Source organism: Adiantum capillus-veneris, chromosome 28 (genome assembly GCF_014529385.1).
Source record: "Adiantum capillus-veneris isolate H3 chromosome 28, ASM1452938v2, whole genome shotgun sequence".
NCBI classification, from domain to species: domain Eukaryota; kingdom Viridiplantae; phylum Streptophyta; class Polypodiopsida; order Polypodiales; family Pteridaceae; genus Adiantum; species Adiantum capillus-veneris.
Window position 1 is genome coordinate 66,476,882 of NC_140958.1, and position 22,584 is coordinate 66,499,465.

The 22,584-nt window shown below is 43.6% G+C and overlaps 1 protein-coding gene across 2 annotated transcripts in view; it reads right to left on the reverse strand.

Moving 5' to 3' along the window:
* LOC147420585 (putative NOT transcription complex subunit VIP2) overlaps nucleotides 1–17,037 on the reverse strand; it is a 125,611-nt gene extending 108,574 nt beyond the window's left edge. Inside the window, exons 1-2 of one of the 2 annotated variants that reach the window (XM_086503923.1) lie at nucleotides 16,853–17,037; nucleotides 16,608–16,733 (exon numbers count right to left, since the gene is read on the reverse strand). In XM_086503923.1, coding sequence (XP_086360049.1) covers nucleotides 16,608–16,646 — 39 coding nt within the window. In that variant the 5' untranslated portion in view covers nucleotides 16,647–16,733; nucleotides 16,853–17,037. The remainder of the gene's footprint in view (nucleotides 1–16,607; nucleotides 16,734–16,852) is intronic. The other variant, XM_086503924.1, reaches the window with a different exon arrangement.
* Nucleotides 17,038–22,584: the final 5,547 nt, after the last annotated feature.

Here is a 22,584-nt window from a genome sequence, read left to right on the forward strand (position 1 = left end):
GTAGTCCCAAGATAGCAATCGCACTGGACCTCCAAGGTCATCTGCTCATATCTACTAGGAGATGTCGAGAAATTTCAAGTTATAATCTGCTAGGGTTTCCATGTTCAGGATACCCCACTCTGCCAGAAGTTGCACTCCGAATAAAGATGTCAAAAACCATACAACTCCGAGCAAAAAAAAATTCTTGAAAGCTTGCCAAGTCCTTGAAGTGTGCGGCTTGGTAGCTATAGATATCAACATTTGCATGGCACTGCTTTTGAGAAAAACGGTGACTCGAAACAAATCTTGGATCCTTCTCTTGCAAGTAATGGCTTATGCCCTGTAAGACATGAACGGTGAAGACCGGAGCGCGCCCGATGCGCGATGAAGTAAGGGTGGGAGTGACTAATAAGTCCGGGGTCAAAAGCCGGAGATACCTCAAATAAAATTCCAATAGCTCTGTCTGCTCTTTTGTAGGACCGGTATGCTTTCAGAAAAGCACACGCCTGATGCTCTGATACCACTGTCACAAGACGGGCACCACATGCCAATAGACTGAACAGACTTTTAGCACTTCAATAACAATTGAACTGAGAGAGAGAGAGAGAGAGACGACACACGACACGAAGTGGCGGAATTCCACCCCAAAGAGTATTGGCCCCAGCCCTTTCGGTATTTCTTTATATTGCATCAACACAGTACAAGCCGGTACTCCAGACTCTGCACCTTCGCCAGGAAGCATGCCAGAGAATGAGCCTGTAATAGACTTGGACACTCCAAGTCAAGAATCAACAGCGACAGCACCAAATAACCACTTCAAAACAATTCACAAATCACAATAGATTTGCACTAGCCCGGCGGGGTTCCATGCCTAGAGATATTGGCCCGAAAGATTGGCGCCCCTTTCGGTATTTCTTTTTACATTAATCAGATCAAAGTACAAGAGAGTGGCTAGGGTTCCACTCTCAGACTCTGCGTCCAGATGCTCTGAGAAGTGAGGCCCTCACCACTAATTTAAAGATTACCAGGAATGCCCAAAAGCAGAGCCCCAAAAGCTTTTAAAATAAAAAGCATCGGTTCTCTCTCTCTCTTAGAAAGTCTTTTCTCTTTTTTTAATAAAAAAAAAGCAAAATTCGCGTCGCTCATCATTTTCAAAAAAAAAAAAAATCAACCTCCGTGATTTCCGAAAATTAGGCTTTCTGGCAAAATTAGGGTTTGCAGGAATTTTAGGGTTTCTAGCAGAAATTAGGGTTTCTGCTGTCCGCCACGTCATCACTTTGTGACATACCCCCCTCTTGAAAGCATTGTAATCGACCGCGATTACGCCTACAAAACCGACAAAAGCCATAAACCGTCTTAGCAGACCCTGACTGTTAGTACCTACGTACTAGGAACACACATCAAGCACAATGTACAAAATCGACAGTCACATCACACGACATCACAGGACCACAGGACATCACATGACATTCAACATTCATTCGGATCTTAGACCATGATTTATCGGCAATGTAGCTAGCAATCACATCTAGGTCCAATCGGGACCTCATCGATGTCCGCTTGACTAACCCCTATTGCAACCATGTCTATTCGAGATCAATCAGACCAAAATGCTGCAGTATTTCGGCTATCAGTTCCTGCACTCACAAGAAGTCAAGAACAAATCAGTATCATTATCAGGAATTCCATTTCATAAAGTCATCCAGCAGAATACTGTCAGCTCTCAGTATCCCTGAAGCTCAAAGAGACATCAATGACTCTTGTATCAAAATCGAGGCATCTGTTGACAAAGGAGCGGAGTAACTCCCCTCTTGTGCATCCCACTGCACCAGATCTTCGGCCAAGCTGAGTTTCTGGGTTCCGTTTGGAGTAGACTATGCTAAACCAAAACATCGAGGTAAAGTTTCACAATCCGAGGAGTATCTGCTAGGTCCTCCTCCTCCATCCACTTCGCATCAAATGCAGGAAAGTTCTTGACTAAACCAAGAACCGCCTTCGGACTTTACCTTTCTTCGTATCGTTATGTGCCAAAATCTGTTTAGGAACTAGGATCTCCTCGTTTTCTTCCACTTCGTGTTGCTCATCAGGCTCTCCATCATCAGGCACATCACCCTTAACAGGGTTCAAGAGACTCACATGCAATGCATTATGAATCCTCCAAGTATCTGGCAATTTCAATCGGAAGGAGACATCATTTATCTCGTCAGTGATTTGGAAAGGTCCGTAGTATCGCATACTAAGCATCAGTGACTTTAGTATCAAAATCAAGGCATCTATTGACAAGGGAGCGGAGTGACTCCCCTCTTGTGCATCCCACTGCACCAAATCTCCGGCCAAGCTGAATTCTGGGTTCCGTTTGGAGTAGACTATCCTAAACCAAAACATCGAGGTAAAGTTTCACAAACCGAGGAGTATCTGCTAGGTCCTCCTCCTCCATCCATTTCGCATCAAATCAAGGTGGAAAAGTACGTAAGGTACGGTACGTGTTCGGTACGTACTGTACGTAGTACCGAATGGATTGAGTGGTAAGGTACGTAAAATTCGTAAGGTTTTTTTCGAAAACGTCAAAAACCTACAATACGGTCCGTACTTGATAATAAATTCATAAGTATCACTTCTAGGATATTAGCTCACTGTTCTACTATCCAAGGCAATGACAGTGGTGTGTGCGCTCCAGACTGGGTTGGGTTTGCGAGGCATGGTGTACCTACGAATTGGTCAACAAAAACATTGATGCTATCGCGAGAAACACACAAGGTATGCGCGAGGGAGACGGGAGAGACTCGCGAGGACGAGCACTTACCTTTACCGCGCACAAGGTTGCTCTACAGGTGAGTTTGCAGAGCTCTGTCTGCAATAAACAGGCGCCCAAACACTCTGTAGTACTCTGTAGTCAATAGTTTGCAATAAAAAGGCGCCCAAACTCACTCTGTCTCAATAACCAGGCGGCCAAACCCCCAAAACAGAGACGAAATTAAATCCGAAAACGCAAAGGGATCCGTACGTACGTACGGATCCTACCTTGCATCAAATGCAGGAAAGTTCTTGAACTTAACCAAGAACCGCCTTCGGACTTTACCTTTCTTCGTATCGTTATGTGCCAAAATCTGTTCAGGAACAAGGATCTCCTCCTTTTCTTCCACTTCGGGTTGCTCATCAGGCTCCCCATCATCAGGCACATCATCCTTAACAGGTTTCAAGAGACTCACATGCAATGCATTGTGAATCCTCCAAGTATCTGGCAGTTTCAATCGGAAGGAGACATCATTTATCTTGTCAGTGATCTGGAAAGGTCCGTAGTATCGCATACTAAGCTTTGGAAAAAGCCTCTCCTTTCCCTTTTTCTTTCGTAGGCGTGCCTTCTCAAAAGTAAGAGCACCCAATCATCCTCCTTCAATTTCAAGTCGCGACGATGGCGATCCGCTGCCTTTTTCTGTCGTTCTTGAGACTCCTGCAAAGTCTCGCGAACCTTGGCAAAAGCCCTATCCAAATCTCGCAATTCAAATATCTAATCTTTCGCGCTCAGGAAGGATCGAACCTTCGCAGCACTTTCAACAATCTCACATGGCGTCTTCCCCGTCGAAGAGTGTATCGTGTTATTGTAGGCAAATTCCACAAAAGGTAAGTTCTTTTCCCATTGAGTCTTCTGATCCGAGATACAAGACTTCAATAAATCTAAAACCATTGAATTGGCAATCTCAAATTGCCCGTCAGTCTGCAAGTGGAACGATGACGAGAATTGCAACCGCATGCCAATGTTCTCCCAAATTACCTTCCAAAACAAACTCATAAATCTGGGGTCTCTGTCGGAGACAATCGTCTCAGACGTGCCATGTAATCGGAAAATCATCGTGATCATTCTGTGTAATCGGGAGATCAAAAATGAAATCCATTTCAATACTTTCCCAGGGGCGGGTGGATATGGGTAAAAGGGTGTAACAATCCCTGTGTCTTATGCCTCTCAAACTTGACCTTCTGGCATACTGCGCACAACTCTTCCACGTCCTTTTTGAGTCACGGCCAAAAGAAGTCTCTCTCTACCCCTTTCATGGTGGTAGCAATGCCGCGGTGACCCATAAAAGGTAGACAGTGGCATTCAGTCATAACCTTATCCCTCAACGGCTGTGTAACGCACAACATAGTCTTTCTCATCAAGTAGCCTTCCCGAAGGGAGTATCCCGCTACTGTCTCCCCATCCCGTATCCGTGTGAAAGTATCTGCAAAATCTGTATCTGTGGCATATTGATCGACCATATCCTCGAAGCTCCTATGATGTATCGCGGAAATAGCCAGAACCAATGGTTTCCAAGACAAAGCATCTGCCACCACATTCTTTTGTCCCTGCACATGGACAATCTGGAAGTGGAACTGTGACAAGATGTTCGCCCACCGCATCTGCTTTTCCGAAAGCTGCTTCTGTGACAAGAAGTAGCGCAAACACTATTGGTCTGTAAAGACAGTAAAATCCGTTGCGAGTAGGTAATGCCGCTACTGAGTAAGAGCATGGATAACCACCAAAAGCTTTCTCATAGATCTGTGTTGTTATCTCCGGCCTAGAGAACAAACGGCTCTCGTAAGCTATGACATGGCCTTCTTGCATCAAGACCGTACCCAGACTACGACCACAAGCATCACAATATACTTCAAATGACTTCTGCAAGTCCGACAAAGTCAAAATAGGTCCCGTAGTCAATTTCTCTTTCAATGTCCGAAAGGCAGTCACCTCTGTGGGTCCCCACGAAAAAGGTACTCCTTTCTGTGTCAATGTATGCATAGGGGAAGCAACCTCTGCAAACTTTCGTATGAACCGCCTGTAGTACGAACACAGTCCCAAGAAGCTTCTAACTTCATGGACATTCCTCAAATCGGGCCAATCACGGATAGTCTCTATCTTGGCCGGGTCCATTTGCACTCCTGCTGTTGACACAATGTGTCCCAAAAAGTGTATCTCTGGTAGGAAAAATTCACTTTTCTTTGCATTAATCACTAATGTGTGATCTCGTAATGCCTGAAAGACTTGAAGCAGATGATCTCTGTGTTCTGCCTCATTCTTGGAGAAAACAATGATGTTGTCAAAGAAAGTGCCAACAAATAGCCTATACTCTCGAAAAATCCTGTCCATCATCCGATTAAATATCGCAGGAGCATTGGTTAAGCCAAAAGGCATCACCAAAAACTCAAATAACCCAAAAGTCGTCCGAAAAGCTGTCTTGTAGACATCTCCTGGCGCTATCCTGATCTGATGATATCCACTCTTCAAGTCAATCTTGCTAAAGCACGAGGATCCCTGTAACTTGTCGAGTATATCATCGATCCTAGGAATCGAAAATCTATTCTTGATGGTGATTTCGTTGAGAGTGCTATAATCGATGCACATTCTCCAACATCCGTCTTTCTTCAAAACCAACAACACTGGAGAGCAATACGGTCAAGTACTAGGCTGGACAAGACTCTTTTCCAAGAGGCCTTTCACTGGGTTCATAATCTTTTCATTCTATACTCGGCTCACACGGTAAGGTGGCCGATTCGGTGGCGTGCTTCCAGGTATCAGATCAATGGTTTGATCTTCAGGCCCTCTGAGAAGCAATCGGCATGAGTGTGGAGAAAAATAATGGCGTTCTTTTGATCAGGTCAAAACATATTCAACCTTTATCCAACGTTCAGTTCTCTCCCAAAAGAATGAGTAAGAAACTGAAGTTCATCAACTACAATCTCTAAGCCCTTCATTTATCAAAGTCGCTTTCTCGGCCCGGTAGTCAACCACTGCGTAGTTCTGGTGGTACCAAGGGATTCCGAGTAGAACGTCACTCGCGTGCCCTGAACACCCCTGTCATTGCAAACGAAGTTTGCCAATGCTCGATGTAATGGCAACATCCCATCCGGGTGCCAGTCGAACTACCTCCACCTGTGGCGTCAATCTGTCGGGCGTAATTCCAAATCGAGCCGCCAATTCCAAGTGAAAAGAAGTTGGCCTTGGCTCCTTCAAAAGAGCTTCCTGATCCTTCACTTTGCCCCAAAAGCGGCAAAGTTTGTACTTTCATTCATTAGATTCGGTGCAGGTCCCACGCCATGTGGTACCAGTTCTGCTTTTCTATCTGCCTTTTCTGCCACATTCCTCAACTGCTCTCGAACTCTCAGGCCTGTCGTCGTCTTTATCATTCTGTTCTTTCTGTGCCTTTTTAGGGCACTTCGCGGAGATATGTCCATGTTCCCCGCATCCAAAGCACTTCCCCTCTCTGATGAAGCGAGCTCTCTCCTCGGGAGTAAGCTTGGGTCGTGCATCCTTTTTCTCTGGGTTGCTCTTTTTCTTTCTACTTTCATTCCCAGAAGTCTGTTCGGCTCGTTGTGTCATGGCCTTATCTGTGGGGTAGGTCAAACTGCCAGAGTGAATGGCAAAGCCCCCCTTCGCATGACTCATCGACTCCTAAATAGAAGCTGACTTCTATTCCAAGCAGTGATCTCGGATCTCTGTAGGTAGACCCAAGGTAAACCGTTCAATCTGTTCTCTGAACGAGATCTTCTTAAATGAAGAGGCGGGTAGAAAAGAGCTCCAGAATCTTTCACAATAAGCATTGATTGTGTCTTTCTTGGTCATCCGAAGATGGTTCCAAGCAGCTCGTATATCTCGTTCATATTCTTGCGTTAACCAAGAAGAAATAAAAAGCTTTCAAATTTCAGCTCTTGTTTAAAAGAAGCGTGGACCACCAAGTACGAGCATTCCCCTAAAGGTAAGAGGTAGCTCTCCGAATCTTGGAGGGCTCTGAATAGCGTCCTCCCGCCAAAGCGATGTCAAACTGCTGTATAAAAGACAAAGCCTTCGAAGCATCTGAGTATCCTGAAAAGTATCAAACTTGATCAAGTGGCCACCTTCCTTAAACGCTCGCACTTTCTTGCTTTTATCTTCGAGAAAGTCATACTGGTTGGCTTTGTAAAAATTCTTCTTGTTCGCATAAAAGTTTCCATGATCAGAATCTGAGCTGTCTGTAGACAAGTCCTCAGTAGAACTGTCAGTCTCTGGGCGAGATGTAGCCTTCTTCTTGCCCTTTCCGAAGCTTTGTTTCTTGCTTCGCTTTTTACCTTTTCTGTCTTCTTCGCTCGAATCTGAAGAGCTAGAAGAACTGTCAGAAGAAGAAGAACTGGGTACTCCTTCAAATCGAACACGCTTCTTTTGTTTCTTTGCCTTGTCAAATGTCGACCGACGACCCAAATATCCCGGGAAGTCAGTGCCTTTCTTCTGCTTTTTGCTGTGCTTTTTGCCTTTCTTTTGCACGTCGAAAAGCTGAGCAATCCGTGCATCAACCACATTCTCTAGTTCCTTCTCCGTATATTTCTTGGAGGCAAAAGGTTTCTTGAGAGCAGGTTTCGGGAGTGGTTATGTGGTTCTTTGCCACTCCATCTGTACCTCTTCCAAAGAGGTCTGGTTCATATATTTTGCCATCTTTGGGTCCTTGGCAAAATTGAGCATTATCTTTGTTGCATCGTCAATCAATTAACAACGCTCCATCTCTTGCTGCTCCGCCTGAGTAGGCCTAGGCGAGCCATACTCTCTGTCTGAATCTTCGTTGTGATCCCAGCCCGCATCTCCAAATGCAGAGGGAGTCGACTGATCATTGCCTGAAGCCATAGGTGCCGCGGAAAAAAAAAAAAATCGGAGATCGGATTTCCCGTAGAAGAGAAATCGGTCGTGCTCTGATACCACTGTAACAGACTTGGACACTCCAAGTCAAGAATCAACCGCGACAGCACCAAATAACCACTTCAAAACAATTCACAGATCACAATAGATTTGCACTAGCCCAACGGAGTTCCGTGCCTAGAGATATTGGCCCCAAAGACTGGCGCCCCTAGAGATATCTGAGAAGTGAGGCCCTCACCACTAATTTAAAGATTACAAGGGATGCCCAAAAGCAGAGCCCCAAAAGCTTTTAAAATAAAAAGCATCAGTTCTCTCTCTCTTAGAGAGTCTTTTCTCTTTTTTTAATTAAAAAAAAGCAAAATTCACGTCGCTCATCGTTTTCAAAAAAAAAAAAAAATCAACCTTTGCGATTTCCGGAAATTAGGGTTTCTGCTGCCCGCCACGTCATCACTTTGTGATGAAGCGCTAGCCTCATATTTAAAGGCCCTAGGCCCCAAAAGCAGTTTACAATAAAAAGCCTTCAAACTCAAAAGCAAAGCCAAAAAGTTGCCAGCGTAATTTAGGGAAATCCGTAGAGCTTGCCACGTCATCAGTCAGCACAAAACACGGAATTCTGTACAACTTGCCATGTCATCATGCCAACGCAATTTTTGGAAATCTATTGCTGCTTCTGCTTCTTCTAGGGTTTAGGCCCCTCGGCTGGTAGCTCCGTCATTCAGTAGGTCGACACGTCAGCAGTTTGTTACATTCAGACAAGAATCACGAGGAAAAGACTCTCAGTCTCTTCTTTTCCAAAGCACGACACACATGATTTGCATAATAATGATAAGCATGATGATTTGCAGCGTCAAGATGTGATTATTCACGAGCATGATGATTTGCAAGAAGAAATTGTGATTGTTCACAAGGATGATGGTTTAGTTGATACTTTGTCCAATGTCTAGTGAAGCTAACCTCATTGCAGATTTGATAGATCACGAAGAACCGATCTTAGCTCTCAATTCGAGGTCCACAAAACCCCCACAGGAAGTATTATGTGTTCGAATGATTAGTCAACACACATTGTTCGAGTGTTTCATTCGTGATGCTTTCCTATATTTTAGTCACCGTCCTTATGCGATCCCTTTTCATAGGCATGACATATTGCACGATGAACACGATTCACTCATGAATGAGCACGGATGTATGCGGATTACTCATAGAAAGATGACGTGTTTGCACCCAAGGAATTCACATTCCATGTCGCTTCCTTGGCATGACACATATCCGAAAAAGCACAAGAAGGATTGAGCATCAAGCATGGGCATTTCCATTATGATTTGCCACAGTTGATTGATTTAGATCAGAAAGTCAAGATTCAATCCCATTGTTTACGTGTGTTTGATGAACGGTTTGGCACTCCATCTCTATGTTCATCTCCATTGCATGCACAGTTTTTTTGAAGGAATAGTTTTTTTTCGAGTCACTTTACATAGAATGGGTATGTGCATGTTTTTGTGTTGGAAGTGGTTTCAGGAATTTTCATCCTCGGAGATTCTTGAAGAAGGTAGACGCATAAGTATAGACGAAGTTGAAGCATCGAGGAGCCACAGATGACTGTCGCTTTCGGCGCAGCCCAAAGAAGCAAGCGTTGCAGACCTTTATGAAGTTCACGTATGTATGACCCACGTATCAGAGTGGGCCGGCGAAGAGTCCTTTCCAAGATTCCAAACGCTATTGGCGATCTCCCTCGACGCCGTACAGTTCGATACCAGTACCTCGCTTTGAAAAGGAGGGGATGTCATGTGCACTACTAACCCTATGTGTACGTGGACAAGCTACTTCATGACATGGGTTCAGTTCAGTTCAGTCAGCGTATATTAGGAAGTGTTCTAGCACTTTTGTGAGTCTGTTCGCAGACCGTGCATGTCCAGGCACTTAAGAGTACATGCATATCCTCTGGTTGCACACAGCATGATCATCAGATTACAATCAGAACCCTCGGGAGCATTTTTACAGTACATAGACCTATTTTCCCTATTTTAGCCAATTTTCACTTATTACTTTTAAGTGACTTTGTTGGGAAACTGGGTAGGGCAATTTGAGTCAAGGAGTATATAAGAAACCCTAGCGCTAGCACTTTCTGGCAGAAGAGGCAGCAGGAACACCTTGTTCAACAGACACCTTCTCAGCAAGACCTTCCCCAGCAGTTACCTAGAGTTTTCTGCAAGAAGACCCCAGATCAAGCCTAGCCTTTTTTATGAAGACAGCTTGGCGTTTTGCATTGCAGATCAGCCCTGGCAGTAGCAGAACAACAGAACTAACCTAGCGTTTTGGCATCAGATCACAGATCAGTCCTAGCGTTAGCAGAATCAGCCCTAGCGGTTTTGGATCAGCAGAACTCCTAGCGTTTTGCAGATTCATCGCGACAAGACCCAGATTAGCATCAGTGTTTTCAGTTTTCAGCACATAGACACCGTAGTAGAAGTCCCGAACGTCGCAGATCTCACCTTCCCACAGTAGATCCTCGCTGCACGGTCAGATCAACGAGCGTTTGCAGTTTCAGCCCAGAAAACGCAGATTTCAGCATCTGCGTTTTCAGCGTGTCGTCGCCATCGCCGTCGTCACCGACATAGAGTCAGAATTCAGCAGATAAAGATTTGCAAATTTCAGCCATTAGCGTTTTCAGATTTCAGCCCATCTCGTCGTCGTCAACATCCTCGACAAGTCCAAGCATTGTACAGATTTGTGCAATCAATAGTAGACCGCTCTCGCCATAGAGGGTGGGGCCTTCAAAGGAGGGTTTGACAACATTATGGTGTCGTATTCTTCTCTCTCTATCTCTGAGTCTCGGCACCTTCATTCACAGTGTTTATCCACTTTGTTTGTGATCACTTGCACTGTCTCACTAAAGAAACGGAAGGCTCTTCCTTCCGTACCAAAGTTCAACATTCACTTCCGCTGCACCTTACAGCAAACTCAAGGAAAGGAAATTTGTATGTTTGGAAAAATGATTTTTCTCGAACAAAACCGGGAGTTCCGTACTGCTGTCACGTCAACGTCCGTACCGCCTGCCACATCAGCCTTCGACCTGGGTGGTCATGCCACGTCATCAATTTGTGACAAATGCTGAGAGCCAATCCTTGTACGAGATTATTGAGAGTGTGAAGCTTCGGCTAAGCAAGGCTCGGGAATCTTATTCACGACATGCTAATAAGCATCGTCAGGATGCTACTATCAAGGACGGGAATTGGGTTTATCTTAAAATCATGAAGCAACATCTTAAGAAAGTAGAAAAGAAGTGTCCAAAGTTGTCTTTTCGAATGTATGGTCCATTTTTAGTCATTAAAAAGATAAATGATGTGTCTATGAAATTACGGTTATCTAACTCATGGTCAATGCACAACATTTTCCATGTTTCTTGGTTGAAGTTGTTTCACGGAGATGCCCTAAAGGACATTTCTGAAGAGGACGAACCGGAGATTGTAGATGAAGCTGAAATCATGGAGCCAAGGCAAATTTCGTTTTCGCCATGGCTCAAAGAAACGAGCACGACAACACTTTTTGAAGTTCAAGAATCGAGGAACCCACGACGCAGTATGGGTCAACGTAGATTTCTTTACAGATTCCCTTGAGTTGTTGGCAGACTACAAGGAAGCCATGCATCTCGGTAACGGTACCTCACCTTGAAAAGGGGGAAATGTCACGTGCACATCTAACCCTATGTGCATGTGGACAAGATGTAACTCCTACTTCTACGGTGTCACGTGACACATCAAACCCTATGTGTGCGTGGACAAGCTACAACACGACAAGGGTTCAGTCAGTCCAATCAATCTAGATTTAGAAGTGATCTGACACTTTTGTGAGTCTATTCGTAGACCGTGCATGATGCCCAGTCACTTAGTGTAGATGCATATCCTCTGGTTGCACATAGCATGATCATAAGCATTCCCATTACAATCCATCAGAATCCTTCAGGGGAATTTTCCAGTGCATTTAGCCTATTGTCCCTATTTTTGACATTTTTCACTTATTATTTTTAAGTGACTTTTGTTGGAAAGTAGGTAGGGCAATTTTACTAAGTTAATATATAAGCAAACCAGAGTTAGCACTTTCTGGCAAAAGAGGCAGCAAGAGCACCTTGCTCAACAGGCAACTTCTCAGCATGACCCAAGAGGCCTAGCGTTTTTGCTCCACAGCAACCACCTAGCGTTTTTGGACCAGATCAGCCAGCGATTTGCACTTGCACATTCCTGGTGACAACAGAACCACAGATCAGCCTAGCATTTTGCATTTGCAGGACATCCGGCGACAGAAGATCAGTTTTCAACCCTAGCGTTTTTGCATCTACATCATCAACCAGCGTTTTGAAGATTCACCGCGACGGAACATCAAGAAACCCCAACGTTTTCAGTTTTCAGCCTTAGACACCGCAAATCCAGTCCCGAACCTCGCAGATCTCACCTTCCCGCAATAGATCCTCGCCGCACGGTCAGTTTCCGCAAGGTTTACAGTTTCAACCCGGAAAACGCAGATTTCAGCATCTACGTTTTCAACGCGTCATCGTCCCATCGTCGCCATTGACATCGTCATCGACATAGAGTCAGAATTCAGCAGATAAAGATTTGCAGATTTCAACCATTAGCATTTTCAGATTTTCAGCCCCTCTCGTCGTCGTCGACATCGTCGGCAAGTCCAAGCATTGTAAAGATTTGTGCAATTATAAGTAGACCGCTCTCGCCATAGAGAGTGGGGCCTTCGGAGGAGGGTTTGACAACATTCTGGTGTTGTATTCTCTTCTCTCTCTATCTCTCAGTCTCATATACTTGCACGCACAGTGTCCATTCACTTTGTTTGTGATCATTGCACTCTCTCATTAAGAACGGAAGGCTCTCCCTTCCATAAGAACAAAGGAACCTTGAGCACAGTTCGGAGCACTCATCTTGAGCAAAGCGCAAACATTCATTCCGTTGCACCTAACATACGGTTTAGGACAGCCTAGGAGGTGTTTTGGCACCCTTGTGAGCCCATACGCAGGACGTGCATGAACAAGCACTTTAGATTAGTTGCATACCCTCTGATTGTACATGAGCATAGCCAATGTCTGCTACATGTAGGCATTGGGGAGTGTTCCCATACAGTTGCATTAGTACTCAACCTAGGTATTTATTTGCATGTGAATCACCTCTTATTAGTAGTTCAACTTATTAATAAGTGACACTTCAGCATCATTTACAAGGTCGTGGGGTTCAATTTGGCACTGCTCGACCAGCTTTCATTCCCTATATAAGTGATCCCATGGGTCACTACTCCACAACAAGTCAGCACCCTCAATACCATCAGCATACATGGCATTTTTACATCAGCATTTTCAGCCATTAGTAGCATATTTGCATCGCGGTTAGTTTTCAACCCTGGCGTTTTTCAAAAGTTGCAACTTTCAGCCATAGTTCCAGCATTTTCAGATTCAGCCCTCAGATCAACCGGCATTTTCAAAATTCAGCCCTAGCCTCATCGTTAATTCGTAGTGTCAAGTCAGATCAGCCCTAGCGTTTTCAATTTCCAGCCCTTAGCCTCACAGAACCAAGCACCTACACCAAGATCCCATCAACGTCTCAGCATCTAGGACCATTGTATCAACATTTGTGCAATCTAAAGCAAATACCTCTCTAGCGATAGAGAGGGGGCCCTTGGAAGGGGGTTTGGGACCCCATCTGGTGTTAGTCCTCTCTCTCTCTCTCTCTCTCTCTCTCTCTCTCTCTCTCAACCTTTACTCACAGTATCACTCTCTTTTCTCTCTAGTCTTTGCACATCTCTCATGAAGTAAAGGAACTCTCTCATTCAATAAAAAGAACCTTGCATATGCACTGAGCACTCATCCTGAGCATACACCATCAATGACTTCCACTACACATTACAACTCCTTTGTCACAGATTGCCTGAAATCATTAATTTCTCCATGAAATTTTTTGGATATTGGCAAGCTTGTCCTAGAGCACAAACAAGAAAAGCAAAAAGAAGATTCAGCTAATCCATTAATAATTTGGTCATGGGCAACAACTATCCAGCTCTCAATGCAAAGTGGATGGAAGAGGACTTCACAGATTCTCCTCAGTACTAGAGTTGTACCTTGAGGCTTCTGGTTTTAGCTTTGTCTATTCCTGAAGTGAACGTCAAATCAACGGGTTGAATATGGTGCACACAAGAGGGGAGCCACTCCACTCCTTGTCCCAATGAATAGTCACTACTTTCTCCATGAGATTTAGGCATATTGGCAGGCTGACAATATTCTACGGAATGACGTTATGAAAAGATGTACATTAAATGGGAGATTTTCTAGATTGAACTTGTTTACATGTACTCTTTCATGTGTGTTGTTTGAGAATATGTTGAAAGATGAAATGTCTATAACATTTTGTCTGATGATTGATTTGATGAGTTAAAACATCGAGACATCCGCTAGAATTGGTGCGATTTGGATGTGACGGCTAAATGATTCATGAATGTGATCCTAGTGTATCAAGAGTTCTATCTGGATGAGATGACTCGATATTGATCCTAGTGCGTCAAGAGTTCCAAAAGGATGAGACTAGACAGTGATTTAGGTGCATCAATCGTTCTGGAGTAGATGAGATGACTAGATTGACTATTTGCACCTAAGTGTTCGGTAAAAGCTAAGTAATTGATTTATAGAATACATGGTCTATGAGTGTACTGTCTTGTTGGGATGGTCATTGGCATGTCTACATGAAATATGAGAAAGGATGTGAACTGTTGTTGCAAGCGTTGCTATTGATTTCTCGCTTGGGTGTACAAGCTTGTTACACCTCCCTTCAGGATCCAACCCAACTACCTAGCTTTCTATAAATATCCCATGACCCAATAAAGTGGGAATACAAAGAGTCATTGGTATAAAATGGGCACCCTCCGTAAATGGCCTACAATGGCTTGGCCATAAAAAAAATATGGGTGCGGCCAAGGATCTATACATGCAAGATAAGCCATGAACCTCGCCAAAGGGGACACAGCCATTTCCCTAGATCTAGGGAGGTAACCCAAGAGATGACCCTCCAAACTCTTAACAAGTGTACCTCCATCCATAGGCAATTGCCTAAGCTAAAATCATTAGCACTAGCCCAAGTACATAAACAAGTGCACTAGTCCAAGTGACATAAAGATCCAAATTTCCTTCTCAACCCACCATTACCTAGAAGATGATCATCACCAACGGAACGTGTGGAGAAACATAATAAAGGGCTGTGATCAGCACTCAGGTATAAACAAGTTGAATTTTTTTCGCACCAAACATAATTCTTTTTCACTTGTACCGAGCAAAAGCAAACTACTCGTTCCATTCCTTCACAGCAAGGCTGGGCCAATGTGACATGAAACGTTTGTTTTGAGGTTTCGAGGTTTCTAAAACGTTTCGTTTCGCAGCTCGAAGAAAGCGAAACACGTGTTTCATTTTGTACCTATAATTATACATTGAATATACATACAAATTCACTTGTCAAGACATGTGAAATACCCAAATCTAGATGTGAGACTTGAGTCACAAGTGAACAAGGTAAGTCGACAGCCAAATGCAGCAACGTACAGGTAAAGACGAGGGGACAAGGCTGATGCGTAAGGTCAAGGAGAGAGAAATTATTCAATGTGCACAAGGGTCAAAAAATCTATCGATGTTTTGAGGAGACCTTTGATGGCTTTAAAAATCCCGAAACGGGTGGTTTGAAGTCAACTGGTCATAAGGGAGCAAAAAAAAATCAATTCGGTTTGCCCGTTTTGTCATTATGGAGTTTCACAGGGCCGAAACGCATCTTGATGTCACACTGCAAGACTCTCGGACCGCCATGTTTGTTCTTTGACATTATATTCCCCATTCAAAAGGTGAATCTGGTCTCCGTGAGTTTATGCAAGCTACTCAACATTAAATAATAAAAACAATAGTCGCATCCGGAAACAAGCTGATATACTGCCCTAAAATTCATGCAATTCACTCTTCTGAGCATTGTATTGTTTTGAAAGGTTGCAACAACTCAATTTGCCTTTCTGTATTCTCTGGAACCCTCCGACTTTCAGATGCAATGTTACTAGGAAACCTCACCCATATGTGTGCTGATCAATCCATAGTAGTAACACAATGGCAAAATAATCTCTGCAGTAAAAATTAAGACTATCATAGTTCCTACCATTTTTTAATACCTCAACCAAAAAGGAAATTCTTTGGAAATAATCTTAGAGAGAGGGTCATACGTAAGGTGACAAGGGAGGAATCAAGCCATTGCTTGAGCAGCAAACTGAACCCGACTTTGCTAGGCGCCCATAAATTGTGCTCGCCAACGTAGCCAACGCCTCAAAAGCCTAACCAGTAAGAATTTCGAATTACAATGAGACCAGGCAAAGCCCTAGTTCAATCCCCACATTAAGCCAACTGAAAGTGGAGTAACAAAAGGAGGCCTCTAGACACTAGGGCCAGGTTGAGGGGGGACGCACCACTTTTATCTCCGTCGTCCAATCGCCACAGTGAACTAGGATGAACTAGGGGCAAATCGGCACCCTCACCCCCACTTTACCCACTTCAAGTTCACCCCTAGCTCACTGGCCTCGTAGGACCCGGGTCAACGAACCCAAGACCTCTGGTTGCCACACGAAAGCCCTACCGCCACGTTAGCACACGTCGCTGACCATGTTGGCATGGTAGACAATGACCATGTCGGTCACCCTAGTTTGCCTTGAGTTTACCCACCCCTAGTTCACCGAGCGATCAGACAGCTGCCTTAGACTCTAGCTTTGGCCCCATGTGATATAGTGACGAGAGTATGCGAAGGCATACAGCACTCTCTCTCTCTCTCTCTCTCTCTCTCTCTCTCTCTCTCTCTCTCTCTCTCTCTCTCTCTCTCTCTCTCTCTCTCTCTCTCTCTCTCTCTCTCTCTCTCTCTCTCACACACACACACACACGCACACATACATACACATATGCAACACCTGGAGAAACGAATATACAAACCTCTTTCGCGTTTGCCTCCTGGCGAAATGGGAAATACATGATAGAATGTCAGTCATAGAGCTGCTCCGTTACTATGAGGGCAAATTTGCTTTGAATGGCGTGCAGCAGGTTATGGTGCAATGCAATCTGCAGTCATAGCTTTCCGTAAGTGGCTAAATCACAATGTGGCAATCCTGGAATGGAATCAATCACTAGGGTTCCATGCCCATACGGCTAGGGTTCCCCAAAGCTTGGTAGAAACGAACCTCGACACAGCTCAAGCTGTGATAAGCAGTTGACAGGGACGGCGAACTTGATTGCGGAGGCGAGCTTCAAGCGTCTGACACACCCGCAGAGAAGGAGACGACCGAAATCGATTTCAGTTCAAAAGTTGTAAAGCTCGGAAGCTCTCATGTGCGGAAGGACGCCGAGATTATTAAACGGTGCTAATAAATCGCCCCGCGCTCTTTAACCCTGCTTTAGTAATGTTATGGTTTGTCTCTCTCTCTCTCTCTCTCTCTCTCATGATTCAAGATCATTACCCCAATAGTAGGCCCTTGTCACATGCAGGTGGACGGACATGTTAATGGAACCAATGAGAAGGCTTGCCTGTGCTTTTATCTGTCACACAGAGCCGGTGGTCATTAGCTTCTTGTCTGAGGTGGCTGCCAGGTCATGTCCAGCGGCAGGGAGAATGTGTCCTACCCCCCCAGCTTGCCCAAGCTCCGCCTTTAACAAATTCAGCCAATCGTTTTCTTCGCCAGCACTCTTGCAGTGCCAAAACTCTACAGAAAGATGCGCAGTGTGTGTGACAAAATTGCGCCCGGATGCAAAACTTCAAGAGGCCAACCACAATTGCGTCACGTATGGGTAGTGTCCCTGTGTGACAGAGGCCTTACCTGGCATTTCTCTCTCTCTCTCTCTCTCTCTCTCTCTCTCTCTCTCTCTCTCTCTCTCTCTCTCTCTCTCTCTCTCTCTCTCTCTCTCTCTCTCTCACACACACACACACACACACACACACACACACACGAGATCATTCATAGAGCTCTAAAATTAAGAACTTGTGAGAAACTCACAAGAGCATGCCTAACTACTGCCACGGAGTGTATGTATTTGGATATGTGTGGAGGAGAGAGAGAGAGAGAGAGAGAGAGAGAGAGAGAGAGATGCTCCACATGAGTATGAGGAGACACACACACACACACACACACACACAGCTTTTAAGGATTTTTTAGGGAAAAAACAAAGAGAGAGAAGTGAAGTGCCTTTTGGATAGCATTGCACAGGCGTTGGCTAGGCAAAACCAAAAAAAAAACCAAACACGTAACTCTTTGCGTTGAAGAAGGAAAAGCTTCACTAGCCCGGCTTCCAAAATTCAGACTAGATTTGAAGGTTGTCTTCAAGAAAACTGGCAAACTCTTCTACGTTTTTATGTAAAAATTGACAAATAAAAAATCCTTCATACAAAATCTAAAATTATTTTCTTTTGCTCACTAGTTGGGAAGAACATTATTTGTGAGCATTCCCTCACAAACTGCATCCTTAATCCAAGCACCCAAATTTTTAGGTACAAAGTTTTTATTGGCCATCAATCCAGCATCCACCATCATGAGATGGAAAATCCCATAGTCAAAGATGAAGGCCATGTCTAGCTATACATCAAGGTGGCATATGGAATTAGTGCAATATGAACCACCATGGACTTGCATAGTGTTGCCATGTAATGTGTCTTGATATATGTTGGAAAATGCTTAGGAACGCCCCCATAGTCTAGAAAAGGAGTGTCACCACTTCGTTGCCATTGAAGAGATTGCTAAAGTGTTCGACTAGCTGCGACAAGCATGTAGCAACTCTGACTAGATATCAATCAAGGTAGTATATGTATGGGAATTTTATAAGCCCAATATACAAGCACACCGAGCCTTCCACATAATCCATCTCATATTGCAATACATTGTAGAAAAGATTATGGACTGCAAACTGGCGCACAGTGGGTGGACATATCATGAGATCCTCGTCTATAGCCCATAATCATGAAGACTGGATCTGTAGGAGAACCCTCATACCATATAGCCACCCCCACGTCACAAACTCATCATAAATACCAAAATCAACCACACAGTGTACTCGGTGAAGGAGACTTGCTCCCCATCAATCTGCTCAAAAGGACACTACCACCTCACTGCCACTCGTTAGGATCCCATATTAACTATGCTGTGGGGATTCCATTCAAAATCCATAAACGCAAAAGAGTTGCCTCCTTAGAGGAAAACATAGGACTAAAGTGTTGCAAGCAGATGCTATGATGGCCTTCAACAAAAGTGTTGCAAGCGGACGTTGTGATGCCATCAACAAATAGCATAGGATAATATTATATATATATATATACACACACACACACACACACACACACACATATATGTACACACACACACACATATATATATAGAGAGAGAGAGAGAAAGAAAGAAAGATGAAACAAGCAACCCAAGCAATGGGTGCAATCTCCCCCGTGCAAGAGTGAGCATTTTCCTCTTACACATATTTATTTATAAATAGAGATAATGCTCATAAAATGCACACTTGGGCATAAAAATAATAGCCGTCGTGTATGATTTAAGGAGGTTCTTGATAGTGCTATTAGGCACTTCTGCTTGTTGGCCATTGCTTCCAAAAAGGCGGAAGTGAAGTTAATCTTAGATCCTAAGTTCTTGGCTAGTGCAACCCATTGCAAAAGTAGCCATCTTGGTCATAACGAATGACTTCGAGAAAGCCATGGTAGGGGAAAATGGCCTTGAGTTGCAACTTGCAATGTGGACGAGGTCTTTTTGCAAGGTACAAAATACACTTGCTTGCTAAAACGATCAACTATGGTCCATATCATGTTATTCTAAGCAAAATAAGCGGGGAGGTATTTGATGAGACTTGCTCCAAAGAACCCTTAGGTATAGGAAGAGGCAACAAAGGACCATAAGACACGGGCCAAGGCAGATGCCAAAAGAAGTGATCTTTACATGTAGCAAGTGTAGATTGAATTCCTTGATGGCCCATGCGAGATGGTGCATGCATTTCATTGATTTCCAATTCCCTGAATGGTATTGCGATGCATAGCTTTCATTGAAAATAAAGAGAGCCATTTATCAAAGTGTAACGTTCGAAAGAAAAACCATTTAGTTCATGTGTTTCGAGCCATGCATGTGCAAAATAAGGATCCTTAGCAAATGTGTCAGGCATGGAATTGAATGATTGCACTTCACCTACCGAAGTATGCTTCAAGTAAAGATGCTTTATTTTGTCAAATACACACGAATGAGTAACAAAAGTTTCATTCACATCAGGTTTTCTAGCCAAGGCATATGATACTACATTTGCTCTTCCTTGTTGGTATTGAATCATTGGATGAAATTTTTGAATGAACTCGGCCCATGATATGAAATGCTAGATTGTGTCAATAAGATATTAATTGCTTGCTGAGTGATTTTTAATAAAACTTTAGATCCCATGAGATTCCAAATGTCAAGGGCATGTAATACTACCAATGGTTCTTTGTCATAGGTGCTATATTTGGTTTTAGAGGGTTCCAATCTTTTCTTTTGAAGGCAATAGAGTGGTGATTTCTCATTAAACGGCTCCAATGCTTGAATCACTAACAATAGTGAGGACACCCACAAAGAGGACCTATGAAAATCAACTAATTAAAGTAGAGGGGGATGGGCCAAAAGGTATTTAAGAGTGTGATGTTCATTTTCTCATTTGAATGGGAACAAATACTACAGTTTCTCTGAAACTATGTGGCTTATGTAATCAATTTCTATTTGAACAATTTTTTTCCTTTTTAAGGAATTTTCTAAACAATTGGTTTTCACAAAGCAATTCAAAAATAATATGAAAGTGATCTTTACGTTCTTCTTCATTCACTCAAAGCTAAGATGCTATTAAAAAAACAATCACATGTCATAATAATCAATATCTAATTCTCCTAAATGATTTTCTCATGTTAAACTGATCATTTAATACGGGGAAGTGCTAGGGGAGAAAAAGCTAGAATATTGGTTAAGCTAGCAAACCAGCCACAGTAGGGATCCAAAGGAGGGAAAATAGGGATCCACAGGGGGGGCGGGGGGGGGGGGCATCTACAAAAGAGCAATGTGCAACAACGGGCTTAAAAGACCCTAAGGTTCAACGCTATTAAGACTTCCAAAATGCTAAGGTTCCAAAATTCAAAGGTTGTGTCCAAAGGTCAAAAGCCTAGGGAAATTTGATGCTTTGTGTGTGTCCCAAAAGTCTTTCTGAAGCCCTACAAAGGAGGGGGTGAGCCCAAGAAGTAGGGGATGAGAGAGAAACTCACACACACACACAAGCTTCCTTTGTACACAAGGGGAAAGAGGGACACATGTCAACTCCCTAGCCCATATGCCCACAAGGTGTACTCAAATCCTATTGAATGGCCTTGGAGGTGGACCAATGAGAATTAGGCTAGAGTAAGTCTAGTTTAATTAATTTTAAAACACTTAATAAAAGAACCAATAGGAATTAAGCTCTCTAGAAGACTATTGGACAGTCTCCCAAGGGGTCCAATGAGCATTCAGCAGCCGAATGGCTTGCCTGATTCCTATTGGCTAGGAGATAAAGGGATCCAATGAGAGTTTAGTTGCATTAATTAATTAGCAAAAGCTCTCACAAAAGGGAAAGGGGGACACATGTCAAAAGTCTATCACTTATGCTGCTTAATTTCCATTGGCTAGGTCTGGGGAGGTCCAATAGGGCTGTAGCATGAGCAATTAGCAAGGGGGGTCGACCAAGAGAGAGAGGGGGCTGATTTTTCAAAGGCATTATTGACTTACACACCCACACAATCTATGTGTGAAGCAAGAAGACTCTCTCTCTCTCCTTCTCAAGCTTTAATGGAAAGCTTACTACCTACTCCAAGCTTGTGAGAAGGGAGGCCTACACCAACAACTCTTGGCTTTGTGATGCAAATCCAACCAAGAGCCAAGCTTCAATACATGCTCATCACCTCTACCATGCTAATTACCAAGCTAAGCTATGATAATATGAGTGATTATGTGAGGAGATGTACATCTTTCTCGTAAGAATACTCCTTCTGACTCTCAATCTACTCTCATACCCCGCTAGCTCTCACCATCTTCGAAGGTGTGTGAGGTCTTGGGTCTGAGACCGTGAGGGAATTGATGTTGTGTTTAATAAGTATTGTGCTTAGTGCTTGAAGTTTCCATCTTCATAGCACTAGCTAGTATTGAAGGAACACAAAGAATTGTATTGTAAAATGTCTCTCTTGATGGGAGAAACCATAATACAAAGCCTTTTGGAGGGGGGACCAGCTCCATGCAAATCCAGTCCTCAATTGTTGTCAATTGCTTAATTTCTCTCTCTTTTGAAGTATAGTTCATGCTATCTAACTAGGTGTTATACTTTTTGTTGCTCTCTCCACCCAAGCACTCTTGTTATTCTCATTAGGAATCTATTCTAATGAAATGCTCACTATGTTCATGCTATTTTCCGCTACACACAAGTTACTAGACCATTAAATGTTACATTGGTATCAGACACAAGGTTTCTCTTTTCTTGCTCAAGAAGGGAGGTCCTCAAGCTAGCTATAAATGGTTGGTATTATTAATTGCATGTGAGTAAGTAGAATAGGGATTTTTCAGCCTTGCAGTGCACCTGCCTTTGTGCAGTTAACACGGCATCATCGTCGAGAGCTATGGTCTTAATAGTGGAGTCCTATGGGGCTTGCCTACGGCTTAACCACTATTGAGCTATTAGAAGCTTGACAGGAGCCGGTGTTGTTTTGGTGTTGAACGACCCTCTCTTCTATTCCTTGCAATTAATGGTATTCGAGCCACGGGTACAGTAGCTTGAGTGGTTTTTCTAAAGGGGTAAAGAGGAGTAGCAACTAGGGCTTGAAGTGCCAAAGTACACCTAAAAAGTTACACCTAAAAGTTGTTAGAATGGCTGACAATAGTAAAGAGAGTGA